The sequence below is a fragment of the Protopterus annectens genome, chromosome 11.part0 (genome assembly GCF_019279795.1).
Source record: "Protopterus annectens isolate FY-2018-M chromosome 11.part0, PAN1.0, whole genome shotgun sequence".
Lineage (NCBI taxonomy): Eukaryota > Metazoa > Chordata > Ceratodontiformes > Protopteridae > Protopterus > Protopterus annectens.
Window position 1 is genome coordinate 1040297506 of NC_056745.1, and position 22223 is coordinate 1040319728.

At 41.4% G+C, this 22223-nt stretch overlaps 1 protein-coding gene across 2 annotated transcripts in view; it reads right to left on the minus strand.

The window, feature by feature from the left end:
• Positions 1-22223, minus strand: part of TRMU (tRNA mitochondrial 2-thiouridylase) — a 497373-nt gene that overhangs the window by 426775 nt on the left and 48375 nt on the right. Inside the window, exon 2 of one of the 2 annotated variants that reach the window (XM_044088385.1) lies at positions 18734-18899. The exons of the other annotated variant lie outside the window; for it this stretch is intronic. Coding sequence (XP_043944320.1) covers positions 18734-18899 — 166 coding nt within the window. The remainder of the gene's footprint in view (positions 1-18733; positions 18900-22223) is intronic. 2 annotated transcript variants of the gene reach the window in all.

Genomic DNA, 22223 nt, shown 5'->3' on the forward strand with positions numbered 1-22223 from the left:
TGCCCTTCAGGTTTTCCAAATTGAGAATAACAATTATGACACAGGAAATGAAAAAAGTGCAGTTTATAGTTACTGTGAGTAAACTTTTTAATTAATAAAGATTACAAATTATTTCTTCTTTTATTATTGAAATCTGTAAAAAGTAAATGAAAAATAAAATGAAGGTCTGTAATGCCAGTTTTATCAGATGACCTTGGAATCTTGAAGCCACTTGGCTGGGAAGTGGAAAGAATCATGTTCCTTCTTAGTGTATGTTAATCGATTTATTCTCTGAGCTATGACTTATGCCCAGGCAAGGCAACACTAGAACTTGTAATGGCTCCATTATGAAGGATCAGTGAAGAATCCTCCAAATATGAACTGCCCAATAACAACATCTCCTGAAGAGAAGCTTTATTTTTTGCAGTGGGTGCAAGCCTCCTTGCATCCCTACATCTCCTTTTCTTAAATATACAATTCTGTAGTGGAAAAAACAGTACAGAGAAAAGAGAGATGTTCTTAAAGGGGGAACACTGTAAACACACAAACTGCAGTTTTGCTGTCCAAGTACAATAACAGAAAACATGGTCAATGAAACGGAACAAATTAAATATCTATCACATGTAGGGAGGCCTCATGTAATGGCTCACTCTGCATGTTACTCATGACATATGCCCCATGCCCCACTGAGCTACAACTTACCCAGAAAAGAACAGAAGAGTACACCACCACAAGCAGACCTTTTCAGTATAATAACTTGATAAAACAAGAGCAACACTTTATTCCAATGACTCAGCACTCAACGACAAACTATAGACAGACAGGGAGACAGACTTTTTACCTCTGTATCTTAGAAAATAAGAACAGTTTATTCCAATAATCCAGCCTTCAACTTCCAAATCAACTTTTTTCCTGTATGATTCTCAGCCTTATTTTCCCACTTTCTACATACAGTCAGGTATTAGGTCACTGGTTGCCACTATTCCTTATTCACAGCCACTCTCCTACCTTCTTTATTTCCAACCTGTCTCATGAGTTCATAGGTGTATACTAGGCTAATGACCACTGGGGTCTTTATAAGCCTAGCCAAGCATCCCAAATGTATCCTGCATTTGTATGTGTCTTATAAGTTATTTTAATGTGCATATGTAATCTAGGGTAAGATTTACAAGCTGCCTTTATCCATTACTGACATTGGTGCTAGTCCCATGATACATTTCCAATTTCCCATCCACTAGTCAAGTTTTCTCTTGAATAGGGTTAGTGAGGAGCTCTGCTTCACATGGACAGGAAGCCTCTTCAAGAGAAGGGGAAATTCTCAGTGACACATACCTTCACTCCAACATGACCTATTTATGTTGCATCTAGGACCTGCTCTCTAGTGATAGCTGGGGCATTGTTAAATTGCACTTCCTGAGGAACCTGAGAAACCGACGAGGAAGAAAGGGAGTTAAAACTGGAGTTGAATTTGTAAGCCAGCAGATTTGCTAGATCTTCCAGCTATGTGAGGTGGCTCCACTTACAATCAGTTTTGCTCATTACTGTGTGCTGCCTTTGAGGTTTCATACAAAGTTGTTCTCTGCCTGGGATGCTATCTTTACCTCAAAGTTGGCTTTATCAGACAATCTGCCCTCTAAGTTGTTTGTTTAGACTCACAACAGTATTTTTATCTTGCTCTGCTTAGCACTTCCTAATCTTGGCTATGACTTTGTTATTTTGTTGTGCAATGGTCCCTGCTCATTTATTGACATGATTGTACAGGGTTTCTGTGAGGCAGCTGTGTTATCGGGGTTTAGACTGGTTGGGGCTTGAACTTTTGACAGGTTATCACTTAGGAGTAGGAAGTTTGCCTTAGAATAGTTCCTAAATGTTAAAAGTTTAGTAGGGGTCACAAAATTGATTTTCATTACAAAGGAAACAGCTTTGGGGTCACAAAATTGATTTTCATTACAAAGGAAACAGCTTTGTGGTCCAACCTTATTTTTATTTTATTTATTTATTTATTTAACATTTGTTGACCGGGCTAGTCTAACATGATATATGTCCATTTGCAGTAGAGGCCCGGGGAGAAAAGCTCCAAAAGAACAGATAATTTAAAACAAATCAAAGGTATTAGGTATATATGGACAAGAAGAAATACATAATAGTTTACAAATGTTAACAATACAGCTAAAATAAAAGGAAAACTTCATTCCTTTAATTCTACATTTTTTTTTTTTTTTTTAAGAGAGTGCAAGGAAATATGGAGGAGAGTAGTAGTGGAACAAAAAGACAATAGGAAAGAGGAGAGAGAAATACAGAGAGTTTGGTAAAAGTAAGGTAAGAAAGAGAAGTAAAATCTAATATGAGAAGCAAGGAGAAGGTCGTTCAAAGTAACATGCTAAGTGGCGTAAGGAATGAGAAGAGAGTAGGGAGGGTAAGCATAGGAAGAGAGAATGTAGTGTTGTACAGGAGGAGAGATTCTAGTCAGTGTTGCTGCAGGGACAGAGCCAGTGGTTAGTAAGATTAAGTTTGAGTTTCTTTTTGAAGAGTGAGGAAGAGGAGATCATAGTGAGGTCCTTAGGAAGAAGGTTCCAACTTTTCCCCACTGTATAGGAGAAAAGTGAGTCACCTGCTTTATTATTAGATTTATGTGTGGATACTAAAAGTTTGTGTGAAGAGCGAAGGTTAGAAAGATTTTTATAGGGACTAATAAGTTTAGTAAGGATAGGTGTTTTTTCAGGGAAGTAAAGGATTTTTTGGGTGACTATAAGTTGCTGTGATAAAAGTTGATTTTCAAGTTCCAGCCAGCCAAGTTGTTTTAAATTTAGGCAATGGTGAGATCTAAAAGGGGAGCTGGTAGCAAATCTGGCTATACTATTGTAGGATGTAGCCAATTTGTTCAGGTTAGTTTTAGATAGATTTGTATATAAAGGTGATGCATACAGGAGAGTAGAGATAAGATTGGAGTGGGCAATGGTAATTCTGGCTGTAGGAGAGAGGACATTACACCAAAGGGGGGGGGGAGTCAGCATTCTCCCATGTTTGTGAGAACTATATAAAAGATAGTGAAATTCTACCACCAGGTTTCCAAATCATTCGCAACAACAGAGCCCACAAAAAAAGAGGTGGAGTAGCAATAATCTACTCCACCTCCCATACCATAACTCCCTACTCCAATAAAATACCAACCTTTGCCGACGCTGAAATTATAATAGGTTTACTAAAAATAAACAACCACAAGTCCATATGTATCACTGCCCTCTATATTCCCCCTGGTGATAATATCAAAACTCTTGAAAACATCATTTCCTGGTTCTCCTCCAATATAAAAAATGAAACCTATATACTCGTTTATACCAACATAAACTGGAATACTATTAACTCTGAAGCCCCGTCCCACACAATCAACCTGTACAATTTTTCCCAACTAATACAATCTCCAACCAGACCAAATAAAGATGGTACCTCTGGTTCCATCATTGAGTGGATCCTAACAAACTATATCACCAAAGCCGGAACATTACCTGATCCTCTCAGCCATCACTTACCAGCCTTCACCGATCGTCTCCCATCACCACTGCATAAATAGCACCACTACATCCAAACCCGCAACCTCTCCTCTTTCAACCCTCAAACTTTCTCCAAATGCTTAAAGCATACTGACTGGTCCCCTCTAAAAACCCTTCCTCTAGATGATGCCGTTTCCTACTTTAAACATGCATTCCTAACTCTTGTCAATCAGCAAGCCCCCCCTTCGAACCAAACGCATCAAAAGTAATCGCTACCCATGGTTATCAAAAGATACTAAACTAGCCTTGCACCAAAAGGACAAAAAATGGAAACAATATCAAAAACATAAAAACCCTAACACCCTCCTAGAGTATAAGCAACTACGAAACTCCACAAAAAACTAATAAATAAAGACTGCAAAGACCACTAATCCAAATTCCAGTCCTTGCACTCAACAAATCCCAAAAAATTCTGGGACTCCATCTCATCCATGCTGCATCCTGGCAAAAAAGAAAACCCCTGCCCAGACCCCAACCTTGAAACAGCCAGCCAGTTCAACTCATTTTTCATAGACTGCATAGCTAAACTATCAGCCTCCTTTCCACCCCCCCTCCTAGCCCCAACAATCACCCCAATCATTCACCTTCCTCCACATCCTTATGCCTCAAGCCCATCCCCACAAGCACTATAAAAAGACTTCTCCTCAAACTCAAACCCTGTCGCAATGCGCCCGACAACCTTCCACTCATCTTCCTCAAACAAACAATCTGCAGACAGCATTGCCTATCCCATCTCTATTCTTATAAACAGAGCCAACAAGAATCATATGTCCCTTCTATCTGGCGCCATGCTTACATCATCCCAGTTCACAAAGGTGGCAAAAATACTGATACCACCAACTTCAGGCCTACTGCCATCCTTTCCCCTCTTTCTAAAATACTAGAGAAAATAATACAAGCACAACTCATGGCACACCTAACACTAAACAATCTCCTCTCCCCTACCCAACACAGCTTCTGCCCTGACCACAGCACCATAACTGCCATTCTTTCCTTTCTTGAAACCATAAACCTCGAACGTGACTCAGGCAAGTTCATATCTACACTATTCCTAGATCTGTAAAAGGCCTTTGACACCATCTCACACACCCTACTTGTATCCCAACTCTCCACCTTACACCTCTCTCCCACCACCATCACCTGGATTTCCAGCTACTTGTCCAACCACCAACAAGCTATCCAATGGAAAGCTTCAACCTCCCCCTTCCTTTCCACACCTACATGTCCCACAAGGTTCTGTTCTTGGCCCTCTTCACTTCAACATATTCATTAACAATTTTCACCAATCCATGCCAGACTCATCTATCATCCAGTATGCAGATGACTCAACAATCATCTGCTCAGCCTTCTCCCCCTCCAAGCTCCTAGCAAAAACCCAACTAGCCTTCTTCAAAACAGAAACCTGGATGCAGTCTTACCATCTGGCCCTAAATGCAAATAAAACCAAACTAATGTTTTTTCCCCTACCAAAAACTCCATTGACAAATCTGTATTCACCATACAGAGCCAAAACAACACCCTCCCTGAAATCGTTCCCATCACCAAGCTTCTTGGCATCATTACTGATGAAGAACTAAAATCTGACACCCACATCCACTCTGCAATCAAGAAAACCCACCAAAAGTTAAGTCTCCTCTACAGGCACAACCGCTTCCTAAGCCCTTCTACCTGTCAAACTCTTGCATCCACCTTTCTACTCCTCTCCCTTATGTATGGTGACCCGCTTTTCACCAATCTCCATCTTGGCCTTTGGTCCAAACTTGAATACTTCTACCATAAGATCTCCAAATTTGCAACCAATTCAGAAAACTCATCCCATCACTGCCACTTCCTCCTCACCCTCAACTGGCTTGAACTACCCAACTACCTTAGTTACCTACAACTTGCCATTGCCCACAAGCTCATCTTTAAATCTGCCAACTGCCCAGCTCTCACTACTTCCTTAAAACCTTACATTCCCAATGGCTCACTCAGATTCAAAAACCAAAATCTCCTTCAGGTCCACAAACCTGCACGACCTCCTGGGCATCTACTGCTGTCCCACTCCTTAGCTAAACAGTGGAACTATCTCCCCACACACCTGTGCAACCTACCTAACCATACAAATTTCAAATCTCAGCTACGCTCTCAACTTTCTTCCAAATGGGAATGCCCTTGCCATGCTCCAACTTAAACCCCTCCTCCCATTCCACCTTGCACTGACTCATCCAACTAACTCTACTATTACTTCATCCCACCCAAAACAATCCCTCTCCTACCAAAAACTAATTTTCTCCCTAATATCTATTACACTATACTCTCCAATCTCAAATATACTATTACCTTCTCCGTGCATAATATTTCCTAACCTACTAATGGCTAGTAGCTATATATTTAGAAATGTTAAACCTACAATTGAGTTTATAACAAAAATATTCACTTTACGTAAATAAGCTGCGGAGGCACACCGGTAGCGTTGTTGCCGCACAGCAAGAGGTTCTCCTGTTCGATTCATGACTGGAGTGCCTTCTGTGTGGAGTCTGCATGTCCTCCCCGTGGTCAAGTGGCCTCCGAAAAACATGTGTGAATGGGCGTGCCTTTGCTGAAGGTTGGGCGTTGGGCTGGCAACTCGGCACCATAAAAAAATCTACTGCCAATCATTAGCGGACCGGAGTTCCGCTGTGGCGACCCTTAACCGGGAAAAGCCTAAAAGACAAACATTCACTTTATGTAAATGTTGAAATTTCTGTATTGAATTATGTCTTTCATTTTTGTAACATTTTGACAAGCCAATTGCAAATATCATGGAGCTTATCTGTAAATGTTTAATTAGCTGTATGAACTATGTCCTTTTGTAACATGTGAAATGTAACTTGCAATTATTATGGAGCTTTTCTCCACGGGCCTCCACTGAAAATGGGCTCTTCTTGGCCCAGTGGACTTCCCCGGTCATCAAACTTAAATAAAATAAAATAAATAACTAGGTGAAGTATGCTTGCACCTCTAGTGGGCATATGGGCTATCTGGTCCAAAGTGTTTGTGTTAACAAACTCCAGGAATTTTGGGGCCTGTAAGTTTGGGGTCATGTAAGTATTCTAATTTATAGTGGGGTAGTTGAAGTCATCTATGAATATGGTATTAAGTTGAATAGTGAGGGCCTCCAGTAAGTCTAAGTATTAGTTATGGGTTATAAAGGCTGACCTATAGCTTGCAAGGATATGACACAAGAGTCTCCTTATGGAAATCTGGACACCGAGAAGATCAAGTGCATGTCCTGTTTGACTATTTGTTGTCGATAAAGACTGAGACACCTCCACCTTTGGCCTCTGCCTGCAATGTAGCTGGCCTAAATGTGTGGAAGACGTAGCCCTGCACAGCCAGGGTGTTCTCCACTGTTTTTAACCATGTCTCAATAACTGCACAGATGTCTACATTCTCCTGGGTAAGGAAAGCCTAGAGGGAGTGGAGTTTCTTGTTTCAGCTCCTGACATTGAGCAGTAACACCTTTAGATTCTATTGGGTTGGCTTTGCTATGTTAGAAAGTTTGTTAGTTTGGCATTGCCTAAAAATGGCACTATGGGGAGGACATTGTTTTAGCCAGTATTCAAAAGTGTACAGGGGACAGGTCAGACCATTCTTGGCAAAGAAATGTGGCCTACTAACCATATCCTCCCATGATAACAAATATTGTACTCACTTGAAATGACACCAGAAACTAACCCAATTATTAAAGTCAACCATATTTTGTTCATATTGTTATTTCATCCTTGGTGAAGGTACAATGCTGCTTAATGCTATAATGTCTCTCTTCATATAGTCCAGGGAGGTACGTATCAGGTCATTTATACCCACATGGACTATGACTGAGATATACTGGTGCTTGTGGTCTAATGACCTGTGATTTGGCATATCCTGGCTCCTGATAGACAACTAACCAGGATTTTATCCTTATTCAGCCTAGTGGAGCGGGACATCTGCATGCCTCACAATAGTGTCTCCTATGACTAAAATATTAGGTAGTGTGTTGGCTTGCCTTATGGGCTTTTGAAGTTGAGGTTCCAAAAGGTATGGCTGTATGCATTGTGTTGGGTGTTGTTTTGGTGCAGTGATTTAAGGGTTGCTGGGGATTTTTTTTTTTTTTTAGAATGAATGTCCAGATCTTTGCGGTTTAGAAAGATTGCTTTTTACTGCTTCAACATATGTTGGTCTATGTGTTGGGTCAGTATACCTGTGGATGTAATGCTTACATTACTAACAACTTGACTATTATTTTGAGTATTTTTGTGTGAAAGCCTTTCATCCAGTGACATTGTGTAATTACATCTCTTTCACATACTGTATGTTTCTCTAAGGATTAGCTGGTTTTCTGTGAATATGAGACAATTCCTGCATTGTCTCAGGATGCCCATATCCACCAGATATCTGGAAGTGTTGAAATTGGGAAAGTGTCCGGCTACGGTTTCAAGTCTTTTTTTTTTAAGGTGAACAATAAAGGGATGGTAAAAGGAGGAGTTTACAGCAGGATACCTTTGGTAATGCAAAGGTACAAACTACAGCTAAGCTATGCAAGACTGCATTCATGTGGCAGTGTTCCTCAGTGCACAAGCAAGTGGCTCTTTGCACAACTGAGTACTGGGTAAAATTACAGGGGAAGATTTATATGAAAAATTTAATTTCTAAGTGCCTGCATCTATAACAGACACTTCAAGATCCTGCTGCGTGATGAGCAGCAAAATTTATAGACTCAAAGAAAAGTGACTAAACCAACTTAAAAGCCCTCTGACCAATGAAATAATATCACTTTAAGCTTCCCTGTTTCTCCACTCAGACAGGCTACCTTTCATAGGATCATAGGAAGTTACTAGGCTATTGGTCCTGAGGCCCTTACAAGCCTAGCCAAGAATTTAGCCTATATTCCAACAAGTCAGCACCCTATGCCACTATCTGACAGGGACATAGGTGGGATCCCAGGGGTGTATTTTCTGTTCCACATCCAGTTATCCAGGCTGCGGTTAAAAAGGTTTAATGAGGTATTCTGCTTTACGTTCAGAGGAAGTCTATTCCACAAAAGGGGGACCATCTGGGACACAAATCTGTCCCACCAACAAGTCCTATTGATGTCACAGACCAGACTGAGGTCTCGCATGCGGTTTACTCGAGTGGAGCTTGACTTGCGGATATGCAGCAGTCTCACCAGGAGGGGTCTGAGATTGCTTTGTATGCCAGACAGAGGTCACTTCTGAGGAGTCTGCAGGAGACTGAGTAGAGGGACAGGGCTTTTAGCATATCTGTGTAGGGTAGATGTCTGAGGCCCTGGATTCTCTGGGTGATGAATCTCTGCGGTCTCTCCAGCTGCTGCATGTGCTTTGTGAGGAACATGCTGAAAGGGGCATTGTATTCAATAATCAGTCTTACACTGGAAGAATACAGGGATGTTATGACCACCTTGTCCCTGGAAGAGATACCCTTACTAATGAAGTGGCCCATGTAGAAAGCTTTCCGTACAATGGAGACAAAATGGTGGTCAAAAGTCAGTTTGCTATCAACCTGTGTACTCAAGTCCCTCACGACTGATTGCGTACTTAGTGCCTTATTATCAATGTGATCATTTGTGGGGACGTAATTCTCCCTAAAAGGGATGGTGATGCATTTTTTGGTATTCAGTTTGAGGCCACGTTTCTGGCACCAGTCACTTATTTGGGCGAGACCCTCTTGGAGGATGTCCACATCACTTGGGGAATTTATGACAACACCCAGCTTGTAGTCATCTGCAAACTTTGTCAGCCATAGCCCACTAGATTTGGCCTGCACCTCTGAGCAGTATATCCCAAACAGCAGAGGCCCCAAGACCGATCCCTGGGGTAAAATCCTTGTTACGGGTCTACTACTTGAAGTGGCTTCCCCTATTTTGAATAGGTGGGTTCCATCAGTGAGCCAGTTTGCTACCCATCTGGTAACATATAGACTGATGCCTAGTTGAGAGAGTTTATCTATTATACCTGAGTGGGGAATAGTATCGAAGGCTTTGGCCAGGTCAGGGTAGTTGGTGTGCACCATCTTCCCCTTGTCTATAGCCTTGGTGACTGTCTCAAAGAAGTCGACCAAATTTAACAGGCATGACCACCCCTTGACAAAACCATACTGTGTGGGATCAAATGTCTGGAGGTTGCCAATGTTCTTGTTAATGAGGTCCATGATAATCCACTCCATGGCCTTGCAGATCAGGCTAGTTAGGTTGATGGTTCTATAATTCCTTGGATCAGCAGATGCTCCACCTTTGTGCAAATGGATGACTGTAGCTGTCCTTCACTTGGCTGAGATGAAGCTGGTACTCAGGCTTTGGTTGAATAGGGTGCCTAATGGTGCTGCAAGTTCCTGCCTGAGTTCATGTAGGAAGCAGCCTGTAATATTAACAGGTCCCATGGAGGCTGTATGTTTTGCCTTTGAAGGGCAGTGATGACTTGTTCCCCAGAGATAAGGGGAGGGGGACAGGTCCTGGGGATGTCCTGTTTTACTGATGGGGAACAGTGGAGTGAAATTTTCACTGAACCTGTCTGCCAGCAGGTTGGCTATAACTACAGGGTTTGTGTATGTGGTGTCCTTGACCACAAGTTCTGAGCAGATCTGGGTGCTTCCCTTGAGATTGCGGACATACGTGAAACGTACTTATAACTATCTTTAGTAGATGTGGCCAGTTTGGACTCGAAGTTTACTTTGGAGGATTTCACTAGTGCTTTTATTTGCTTGTTCAGGCTACGGAGAGATTGCTTCCAATTTGACACCTGCTGCTTCTTGGTCCTGGACAGCAATTTTTTCCTTTTATTATGGAGTTTTATTATTGTAGATGTCCACCAGACAGGTTTACTCTTCCTTGAGGAGGTTGTTTTTGTCCTGCCTGATACTCCTGAGTCCATGCAGCTATATAAATGCTCATTTAGTACTTTGGTGTAAGTTTGGACATATGCTCCAGTTTCTGTGCAGGGTGAGGGGGCTGTGAAGCTGTTTATATTTTCCATCAAGAGGTTGTAATCAGCTTTGGAAAAGTTTTTTTGTTTGACCCTAGCTGGGGGGGGGATGGTGACTTCAAAAGTGACTGCTTTGTGGTCGGATCTTACCAGGGATGAGGACACTGTAGGGATGCTGCAGTGGTTACTCATGTTGGTTAATACCAAAGTCCAAGATATTTTCACCTCTTTTGGGGGCTGTCAACCAACTGGTCTAAGGCATTTGCATTGACGAAATCAAGGACTCTCTGGGCATTTGTGTTTTTGCATGAGTATTTCTTCCAATCTATGGTTGGATAGTTAAAGTCGCCCAGGATCGGGGTAAAGGACTGAATCTTGATAGATTCCAAAAGGTCCAGATAGTGGAGTGGGCATCTTGAATCAGAGTTGGAGGCCTGTAGCTAGCTATGATTTGAATAGGGGTCTTGTCAATTGTTAACTGCACCTGGAGTATTTGCTGTGCATCATACTGTCTGAGTAGCCTAATGGTGTGTATGTCTTTTATATATATTGCAACTCCACCTCCTTTTGTTTTGCTGCCCACGGCTTAGGGTCTGAATGAATGATAGGATGAGTAACCTGGTACGGCTGGCGTGCTCTCCACAGCTTTGAACCAAGTTTCTGTGACTGCACAAATGTCAGCTTCTTCCAGGGTTAAGAATGCTTGCAGTGAGTGCAATTTCGTGTTTACACTCCTAGCGTTTAGCAGCATGACCTTTAATTTATGTTTAGATGAAATTTTCATGTTGGTAGTTTTGACCTCATGGCATTGCCTAAAAAAGGCACTATGGAGGAGGCAAGAAACTTTGCCAGGAGCCTGAAGCCCAAGAAAGACAGATGCAGGCTATCTCTGGCAAAGCATCATGGCTTGTCAATCATGTCATCCCAGGCTGTCAGGCACTGGATCCCCTTTGAATGACACCAGACACTAAGCCAGTTGTTAAAGTCAATCACTGCCACTAGAATTAAAGTACCAGTCTTCTTAATGTAAAAACACACCTTAATTAGCCAAATGTGAAAAGATACCAAAAATAAGTCAAACACCTAGCTACAACAAGTAATTGTAAGGTGATACAAGGCACTACAAGCAACCAAAGGGCCAGAAATGGCTTAGCTCTTCCTCTGTTGTCATGACTCAGATCACAATAAATGAATGCATACATTGCAGAAGGGGTACTAAATGAATAGTAATAAAGTGAATTTGTAGAAAGGGTCTATGTACTAGAACATTAGGATGAGCAGATTTCTAAAGAGATGGGTAACAAGCGTAAAACTTCTAAGCAGTGCGTAGCACGCTAGAAAGGCAGGAAGATGAGAAGAAGGTTAACTTGAACTTAAGTAGTCTAAGAGTAGGGACCTTCCTACAGTAACCCAGCAAACAGCCACTGCCACCCACAACTCTATGACAAAATTAATTATAGCTTCTCTCTCTATGTTCATCCTACCCCCTTTCCAAGCAGCTCAGCCCTCTCCCTGACATTACCTTTAAAGAGGTTCTAAATGCACTAAGACCAAAAGCACACTCTACAGCTACTGACAATTTTCTAGTCTGTCTTCTAACCAGTACCAAGCACAGCTTTACAGATCCACTTGTAAATCTATTCATTCTTAGCCTCCTCACTGAATATATGTTTGAGGCTTAGCAGTCAGAGTGGTGGCCATAGAAGTGGTCATCTTATCACAGACCCCAGGAAATATAGGCAAATTACTTTCACCAGCATTGGATGTAAAGTAATGAATGTATCTTCATGGACCTTAAAGATATAAGCGGCCTACAATCCCTCAACCTGAATTAATATGACTTTGTGAAACATCTGTCTTGTCTCTGGCTTCTTTGAGAAGGTAACTGAAGCACTGGATATTGGACAGACACTGCATTCCCGAACCTGACTTAGGTCCTCAGTATTATTCATAAGCTCACCCCCTTAAATATGAACCCCTAAGAAAGCCACTAGATAGCTAACTGGCTCACAAGCAGAACTCACACAGTCAAGATTAGTGGCTCACTCTGCCCTAAAAGGCTGGTCACCACTGGTGTCCCACAGAGTTCTGTGCTGCGTTTAGTCTTCCTCAGCATATAGTTCACTAATGATCCAGCAAATGACAAGCGTGTCTAAATTACAAAGTTTGTTGATGACTGCAAACTTGGTATACATTACCTCTCCAGCAAAGACCCATATCCAATAACAGGAACCAGGCCACATTGATGTCTGGTGTCACGATCATTGACTCAAGCTAAATGCAAAAAAAAAAAAAAAAAATGCATGCAGTACTCTACTCTTTGGAAAACATATGCATACCAGCACTGACCATGTGGAACACTGACAATCAATCAAAGCTGCCACCATCATTAGACACCTTCTCAACTTTGTGGACCATGAACTCCCTTTAATCAATATGTAGCACCCCCTTATACATGAATAGATAGCTAAATTCCTAACTTAACCAACACACAGCAATTATGATCAGGAAATCTTTTTATCTAGCCCAGCTATTTACTACAGGTAAATCCTCCAGATCCAAAGAAGTTACTGTCTTCCTCTAGTCTTCCCTAATCCAATCCAGAACTACCTCTCAAAACATACTGCATAACATGAGAAACAAGAAAGATTCCTGACCAAAATATTATTGGTTAAGAGCTCTTTCATTGAAGGTTGAACGTCGAGCTGGCACCGCAGCGTTCGTGAAAATCTACTGCCAATCATTAGCGGACCGAAATTCCGCTGTGGCGACCCCTAACCGGGAAAAGCCAAAAGACAACAACAACAAACTAAACAAAGATTCTAAAGGCTCTATCACTGGCCTATAAATCAACAAAGGATCAATTCCTCTTACATATTCAAAAATCTGACAACATGAATAACATCCACTCTATCGACCTAAACCTACCACAAAATATTAACAGCACTTTTTTGGCAGGATAGATATAATTTCCAATAATCTTCTACCTAATGAATAAGTTCCCACTCCATGTCAAGCAAACCCAGCTTTGAGGAGTGGAAGGGGTATCTGTAAATTAATCCAACAAACAGGCACTTGCAGACAAAGTTAGCAAGTAGAGGGAAACTGAAGTGGCTAGACGTCTAAAGATCTACTGGATTGTCTAGTATAAACCTATGAACCTATAAGGTCTGAGTCAGTCAGATGACTTTGCAACCAGTGGCACCTTACCATTCAGTGCAGACCCTATTCCAAAGTATGAATGGCACTACATTGACAATGGCTTCTGAATCCTAAGAGGTGCAAAAGTGTCAGTACTTCCACCTACTGCTATAACCTAATCCAGACTGCCAATACTATAACTTAATGGGCCCTCTCTGTAGGCAATACTGAACAAAAATGATGACTGTCTAACTCCACTTTGATAAAGGCAATCCTCTGTGCTGCAACAACTGAGAATTTTTCTTAGTTTATGGTGATCCACAGTGCTACAACCACAAAAGAAACCAAGCAAAGACCCACAGGAGCCAGATGTCCATGTAAGAGTATATAAGCTCCTTCTCCTGCAATGCATCTGCCACAATGGCTATGTTCTCAGTAAAAACAAGGATACACAGCAAAGACTAAATAGCAATACTAATGGAAGTGATGTTTGCCCATACCAAACCGAAAGAATAATAGCTCTACAACATAGCTATCTGAGGCCATATCCAAAACTCACCAGTCCCTAATGATAGTTCTCCAAACTAGGACGAACTTGGAAAGGCAGCATTCTAAGGGTAGTCCTGCTAAGTTGCTAGGACTGCTGCTGTGGCACCTGTGCAATCTGCTTCCTAGAAGAGCTTCTGGATGGTGCCAGGTAAAGCAGTTCTGATGCTCAGGAGTCAGCCTCATCCTACAAAGAAGATAAATAAATCTCATGTAGGTCTAGAAGAAAAGCAGGAAGGCTGGGGCATCAAAGAAACCCTGTACAGGGGTCATTGTCTATTTCCTCTTTCAGAGGTCTTCAACTTGTTTTTTAGAAACATACTTAAAGAAGGCATTATCCAGAAACACCTAGAGTAGCCTTTCAGCTCATCCTTAACGAAGGAAAACCTGAGCAACACCATTTAGTGAAAACAAATCCACGAGTCTTTTGCACTAGTACGGCATTACTGCAGTGAAAAGTAAAGTTGGCTAAAAGAAGACTAAACAAGACATATTAAGAGTCCTTCCAAAGTCAGATGACCCCAGAATCAGGGGGCACAACCTACTGACTTCATCAAAGGCTGATCTATGCAGGAGTTATTGCAGGAACTTAAGGCACACCCTCTTGTATACCCTATACAAAGTTTTGGTCTCCTTAAATTACAGCACAGTCAAGGTTAGAAGGAGCCAAGTGTGATTCCTGAAATGTAAGGCAAACCAAAGAAATCAAAGATGAATCCAAGATTAAGTGGTTAGTTAAGATGGCATTCTACTCTGGTAAGAGTTTTACAAGCAGATATAGTTAAATCTGTATGCCTCTAAGCTGCAAAATGGAGTCCATAAGGTTAAATTACATAGGAAACATGACCCAGTAATCCTTCTCTTTCTTCCTTATATAACAGTTCAGCCTTTTATTTTGGGAAAGAAAGAGTCAAGACCTCAAAATCTTGAGTTAGTTGCCAAAAGGTGGTTATCAGGTGGGGAGCGTTAGGACTATGAGGTCTTATTCTCCTGGGCTGTGTCAGGAATGAAGACTTTAGTACCTTCAGAACTTCCTTACCAAAAGGGAGATTGATGGAGAGTACCCTACTTTAGCTCCATTAGGGGTATGGCCTGAATATACCAGACATGCAAATTGATAATTAAGTGTCAATTAGAGAATCTGTATCAGGTGGCAAGGCCTCATCAGCTAAAATGGCATATGTCAAAAAGGTGCCCCAGTCATTACTGTCCTGTAAGTCAAAGAATATGAATAAGTCTAAGATGCTTCCATAAGCCTACCTGACATAGAAGGAACCTCACTGGTGTCTTAGTTTCATCTCTACTCTTACTGGTGAACCTTTCACGCTGGAGGACAAGATGAAAGGAAAAGATTCCCATAGCCAAAGTCTGACCACTGAGACTTTCTTTTGCTCCATGACTCAAGCATTTACTCAGTATGAGCTGTTTGAGCTTAGACAAGCTGTGTCACCCCAGCACTGGACCACTAATCAAGGAGCCTCAATCCTCACCACTAGCACCACTGGGGGACGTACATTGGGAGGATGACAAGTATGCATGCAGTATTTCCAGATGCAGCTCTCTGCATCAAGTGCAATTACCCTTAAGAGCACACAAAGACCCAGTCAGTCAGGGGCTGTTTTCTCCCTCTTTCTCCAGATCCCCAATAAGACTCCCCACTGGCACAGCTATAGAGTTGAGATCTCAACTGAGTGGCCAAGCCACGACCTCCAGCACCTTCTCTGTCCAACCAGTGCTTTGTATCCCTGCCCAAGGTGTTGACACACACACACCTGGGAAAGGCTGGCACAGGTTTCCTAGATATGCCCCTTTCTGCCCAGACTATAAGATAGTTATCACTGCCACCAGCTACATCCTTATTAGCTACTTTAAGGCCCTTAACAAAGGGTGTCCAGTCTTACTGTGTTATGTTACTATCAATACAAATGGTAGTTTGACCAAGAGCCAGGCTATTAGTAGTGGTCCACAGTGTCACCAAATAAATATTCAAGTACTCTTAGAGCTTAAATATGTCTCACAAATATCAGCCATAATGAAAGGTTTAATTATATTTAATGTTATTGTTGTTGCTGTCTTTCGGCTTTTCCCGGTTAGGGGTCGCCACAGCAGAACTCCTGTCCACTAATGATTGGCAGTGGATTTTCACGAACATCAAGGTGCCAGCTCAACGTTCAAACTTCAGCGAAGGCATGCCCATTTACGCATGTCTTTCGAACACCCACCCAACAGCTGGGAGGACATGCAGACTCCACACAGAAGGCACTCCCTGCACTCCATCTGAGAATCAAACGGGAGAACCTCTTGCTGTGAGGCAACAACACTACCGCAAAAAAAACAGAAAATACTCAGTATATATGCACAGTTACATCAGAGGTCAATATCACAAAATATTTAAAACAACATTGCAGGGCAGTATCAAATAAATAAAGAAAACATCTAACATCTAAGCTATACTTCACTATATTCTTGACTGAACCTAAGAGAAATTACTGCACCCTAATAACTTACTTCAGAGCAAGCAAGGCAGATGTGATGAATGGGTCTTCTTGTCAGGTTAAAGACAAAATAGAGAATACTCAGTCTCTCTCTTTCTCTCTCAGAGAGTTCTTAAATTAATACCTCAAATATTACTGCTGGGATACTTGCAGAATGACATAATTTCTTGTCATCTGACTTCAGTTCCCAGGCTCAAAACAACCATTGATACCAGCTGGTAGCATTTAGCATCTACCTGTAAAAACACATAAACAAGAGCTTTTCTTAGCTCTAACGCAGAACCTGGAAGTCAAAAAACAATAACCATTTCCAAGATAATACAAAAAACTTCTAGTTCTAGGCATTGTGTCTGTTACTGCACTGAAACTGAAAGATAACAACCTTTTATTATGTGGCCATAAAGTAATTTAAATTTTCAGCTATTTTCCTGAAATTGACCTCCTGTGTTTCAGTCCCCATTGTTAAAACGCATACATCCAAACAGTCACAATAGTGCATCCACACCTCTGTTCTAATCCAGCAGGGTACACTGTGGTCACAGCTGTAAGCTCAGCACTTTACAAAATATCTCTTCAGCACGTCTGTACAAACCACCTTACATGACATACAGTTCTAATACATTTGTAACACAAGCATATGAATCATGTTGAAATTCACAAATGACACATAACCATTTTCAAAATTCCAGACAGTTGTGCTGGTAGTATCTCCTTTTGTTACACTTCTATATAAATCATGTTAATATTCACAAACAACATATAATTATTTACAAAATTCCAGATAGCTGGGCTCACATATCTTCTTTTGTTACACTTCTATATAAATCATATCAATATTCAAAAATGAGACATAATTATTTACAAAATTCCAGATAGTTCGGCTGGCAGTATCTCCTTTCATGATACAAGCTATGGGTAAGTAAGGTCAGCACTGACACCCCAAGATGCACCACTGTAAGGCAACTAACCCAACCACTCCTGTCCCTTTCATAACTGCTTGCAAAGTCCAGCCATTGCTAGTCAAAGGGGCACAATGCGAGGAGCCAAAAGCTGTCTCAGGCACAGACTGAACAGGCAGGTACTTTGACTGGCACCTGCACTCCCAGTCACTTACTTTCTCCTACCTCTCTCCCCGAAGACAACACTAGAGATGCACTTGCTGGCTGAAGCACGTGATACTATCTTCCTTAGGACAATGTAGGCATCAAGCTTCTCCACACTTCCTTTTAAAGGTGGATGGATTAAAATGCTAGGGCTTTTGACACCACTTCGTGTCATGCCTCTCTCACAGGCAATACAACCAGTAACAGTGCAGGTCATGGTTTGTGATCTGATGAGCAGATGGTTACTAACCTTTAGCTACTAAACTTGGGGAACTTTCCAAAGCTGTATATTAGGATCAAGGATCTGAATTATGTGAGCAGATGAAAAGAAATGGAGAGTACACCAGATGAGCATACCGTTCTAACCCACTGTGTGATCTCATGATGTGGGTCAGCAGGAAGTGTGCATGCCTATGAGTATCAGACGTAAATAAAAAAAATTAGAACTGATCCAAACTAAGGATATTGGAGGAGAAAATCCCACTCCAGCGAAAGTCTAAACTCACTAGACAGACAGTTAACTACTTCTGATGTCTGTCTGCCTCCGAAATACAGACAAACAAAACAAACACACTAGCAGTGTATTTCCCCATAATCCCTTATACAGCACTGCAGTACTCACTACTTAACCCTACAGCTCCTCCTCCCCACATCAAAAGAGAATAACAAACTGAATGCAGCATGATAAGTAGATTTTGGACAAGTTCAAACAATGTTATAGTGGCTGTCAACTATTAGCACTCTGCAGTCGTAGAATCAGCCTGGACTTGTACTTAAATCCTGCTCAGCTGAAGAGGCTGTGTAACTTAACAAGGCTTTATAAGAGTAATTTAAGTTTTTCCTTATCATTTACATTACATTATGATAAATGAAAGACAATATAAAGAACTTGTTCTAGCCCTCCATCACTCCCTTAACCCCACATACAGACACATATATAAACATACACACAAATGTCAGCTTTAAATTTTTACCTAAAAACTTCAAGCCAGTACTCCTTAACATAGGAAACTTGGTGAAAGGGGATATCCAATTTACAACACACTTTGAATGCATCTTCATAGTCCTTGTCAGTCGTGCACAAACCGTGTTCATCCAAAGAGTCCCAGTTTTTCATAAACACTCCTGTTACCTGGTATCCTGTAAAGATTTTTTTATAATTAGACTGCAATACATCTTTGATTTTTAAGAAAGGTAAACATTCAGAAAAGCTTTAGCAAGATATAACAAATGCCTAGTAAAGTTAGTGGCTATATATTATGTACTAGGGTTAAAAGCAAATCTGAAAACAGATCAGCTTTCTTTCAAGACCTAAATCACAGCAAACTAGCTGTATTACACAAAACACTGAACACTTAAGAGGAGTTGTTCCTAATCTACCTCCCACCTCTGCTTTATTTCAAATAGGTTGATAAACAATGGTTCTAGAAATAGCCAAAAGTGGCGGATAAACATTTCTTTTAGTAATTTATAATGAAAATATTAACAATTTGTACAGTTTGTTTGATTAGTTTATATGTAAATTTGTAAAATCTTCCACTTCTTATTTACTGAAATCACAATCTGTGACTTGTACCTTCCTGGGATTTCCAAGAAGCTGCTTGCTTCCACTCTGCATGTGACCTTACCCAAGTCCTATAAACCTACACACTCAACCTTTGCAGTTATAGAACTCTCTGTAATGTCTGTAACAAATTAGCAAACCTAAAAAGTCTAAGCAAGGCACACACAATGTCCAAGAAAATCTATATCATGCCAATGTTTATAAATAATAAAGGAGGACAAACACAATTATCCATACTCCGCTTATGATAAACAGAAAAAATAACAAACAGGACAATATAAACATATTACTGAATATTCCTTGTCATATTTCAGTAATAATCAGTAGTCAAGCAACAGTAAAAAGTTTTTTCCATTTATCAAACATTTTTCCAGATTTACATTTTATTCCCCAGTAGGCAGGAAGCCACGTAAAAAATACAATATCAATATTTATTTAAATGTGGGTAAATCTTTTTCATTTTGCTCTCCTCCTGCTCGCCTACACCACTGAAATGAATTAAGTGGGTAATCAGACATCGAGTGAATGAGTTTAAATTAAAAATATAGCTTTCAGTTTGGTTCAGGTTAACAAATAATAATAAACTATCAAAAATGGTACTATGTGGTGTAAGAAACTAAGGGTAATGCTGCTAAACGCTAGAAGTCTTAACCTCAAGATGCACGTACTCGAAGCTCTCCTCAGTATGGAGAAAGTACAGTTTTGTACCTACCATAAATGTAGATGTTCGAGTGCTAATACAGCTGCAGTAATCACATATGGGTTCTCTGTCGTCAGGCGGTCCCTCGGTCGGCCGAATTCCAAAGTCTAGGTCCGGCGTCGGTTGTTGTCGCTTTCTTTCCTGACGTCAGTGCGACAGGGGTATATAAGACACAGCCGACGCCATATTCTTCAGTCTTTCTTGCCCCAGATGTCAGGTGCCCCCAGAAGGAAGGCAATACATCAATACATAAATTATATATATATATATATATATATATATATATATATATATATATATATAAATATATATTCAAGCAATGCAATGTAATCAAAAAACAGTAGTTGCAAGCAAATACACCATAGGAGGATAACCCAAATTAGGTTGTATGAAGAGGTGTTAGCCACTTGTCCCCTACCAAGAGGGGAAGGAGGGAGGGAAACCTGTACTGCAGCTGTATTAGCACTCGAACATCTACATTTATGGTAGGTACAAAACTGTACTGTGTTCATCGTGCATACAGCTGCAGTAATCACATATGGCTATAATCCCAAAGCTATGCACAGGGTGGTAGGCACTAGGTGGAATGAGCCAGAATGCCCTGCAACACAGCAGTGGCAAAGCCTGCTCTAGTTTTAGAGTACAAAGGCAGGTGGTAGTGTTTTGTGAAGGTATGCACAGAACTCCAAGTGGCTGCCTCCAAAATATCTTTGGTAGGAACTCCTCTGAGGAAGGCTGTAGAGGTAGCTGTGGCCCTGGTGGAGTGGGATCTGATGCCTGTATGGACAGATTTCCCATGATAGGAGTAACAAAATCGTATGCAGTGGCCTATCCATTTTGAAATAGTCAGTCTGTTTGGTAACAGTCTTCCCTTGAGCTCCTATAGCATAGGACACAAAAAGTTGACCTGATTTCCTGAAAGGCTTTGTTCTGTCCAAATAATAACGTAGCTGCCTATGGATGTCTAAGGAATGTAGCAGCCTTTCCCCTTTGTTTTGAGGATTGGGGTAAAAGGTAGGTAAGTGTATGGCTTGATTTAAAGCTACCCTGGATACCACTTTAGGCATAAATGACGGGTTGGTTCGAAGGGAAACCCTGTCCTGATGGAAGATGAGAAAGGGCTGCACAGCCATAAGGGCTTGTAGTTCCGAAACCCTACAAGCTGAGGTAATGGCAAGAAGGAAAGCTGTTTTCCAGGACAAATACTGCAAATCTGTTGAGGCAGCTGGTTCAAAGGGAGGCAATGTTAATTTTTCTAGAATGTAATTAAGATCCGAGGCTGGCACTGGTTGTTTCCTTGGTGGTCTTATATTCTTAGCCCCTCTGAGGAACTGTCTTAACAGTGGGTGAGAGAATAACAGTGGATCCGTGTTGAATTCTGCAGAAATGGCTGAGGCATGGATTTTTAGGGAGGAAAATGAGTCCACTGTTCAGCAGCTCAGCTAGACACTGTAATACCTGAGGCAAATTCAGTGTTCTAGGGTCCTGGCCTTTTTTCTCATTCCAAGAGCAAAACCGTTTCCATTTTGCGGAGTAAGTCTTTCTAGTAGATGGCCTTCTGGCCTCCAGAATGACGTCCTGCACCTCTTTGGGGAGTAGGGTCTGTTGTGGTGTTAATGTATTTTCCATGCAGCGAGATTGAGGGTTTTCAGCTGACTGTGAAGAGTTTTGTAGCTGTGCTGAGTCAGCAGAAGAGGCATTAGAGGTAGAGGCCAGGGAGGAGTATGTGTTAGGCTCCTCAGGAGAGGGTACCAGTGCTGTCTTGGCCAGTCTGGAGCAATCAGTATCATCTTCGGTCTGTCCGCTCTTGCTTTCAAGAGCACCTTGGACAGAAGAGGCAGAGGTGGGAAAGCGTACACTGTCCATGCTGTCCAACTGAATGAAAGGGCGTCCACTCTCCAGGCCTTTGGATGAAAGGTCCTTGAACAAAACTTTTCCAATTGATGATTCCTGTGGGAGGCGAAGAGATCTATGTCTGGCCTCCCCCACGCTTGGATTATCTTTGTAAACCCCTGAGGATGCAACTTCCATTTGTGCGGATCGGTCATATTTCTGCTTAGATTGTCTACCAGCGTGTTTTCCAACCCTGGCAAGTACTGTGCTTGAAGTTCGACTTGCCATTCCAGAGCCAAGTTCCAAAGTGTCATGGCTAGTCTGCACAGGGGGTATGAATGTGTTCCTCCTTGTTTGTTTATGTACC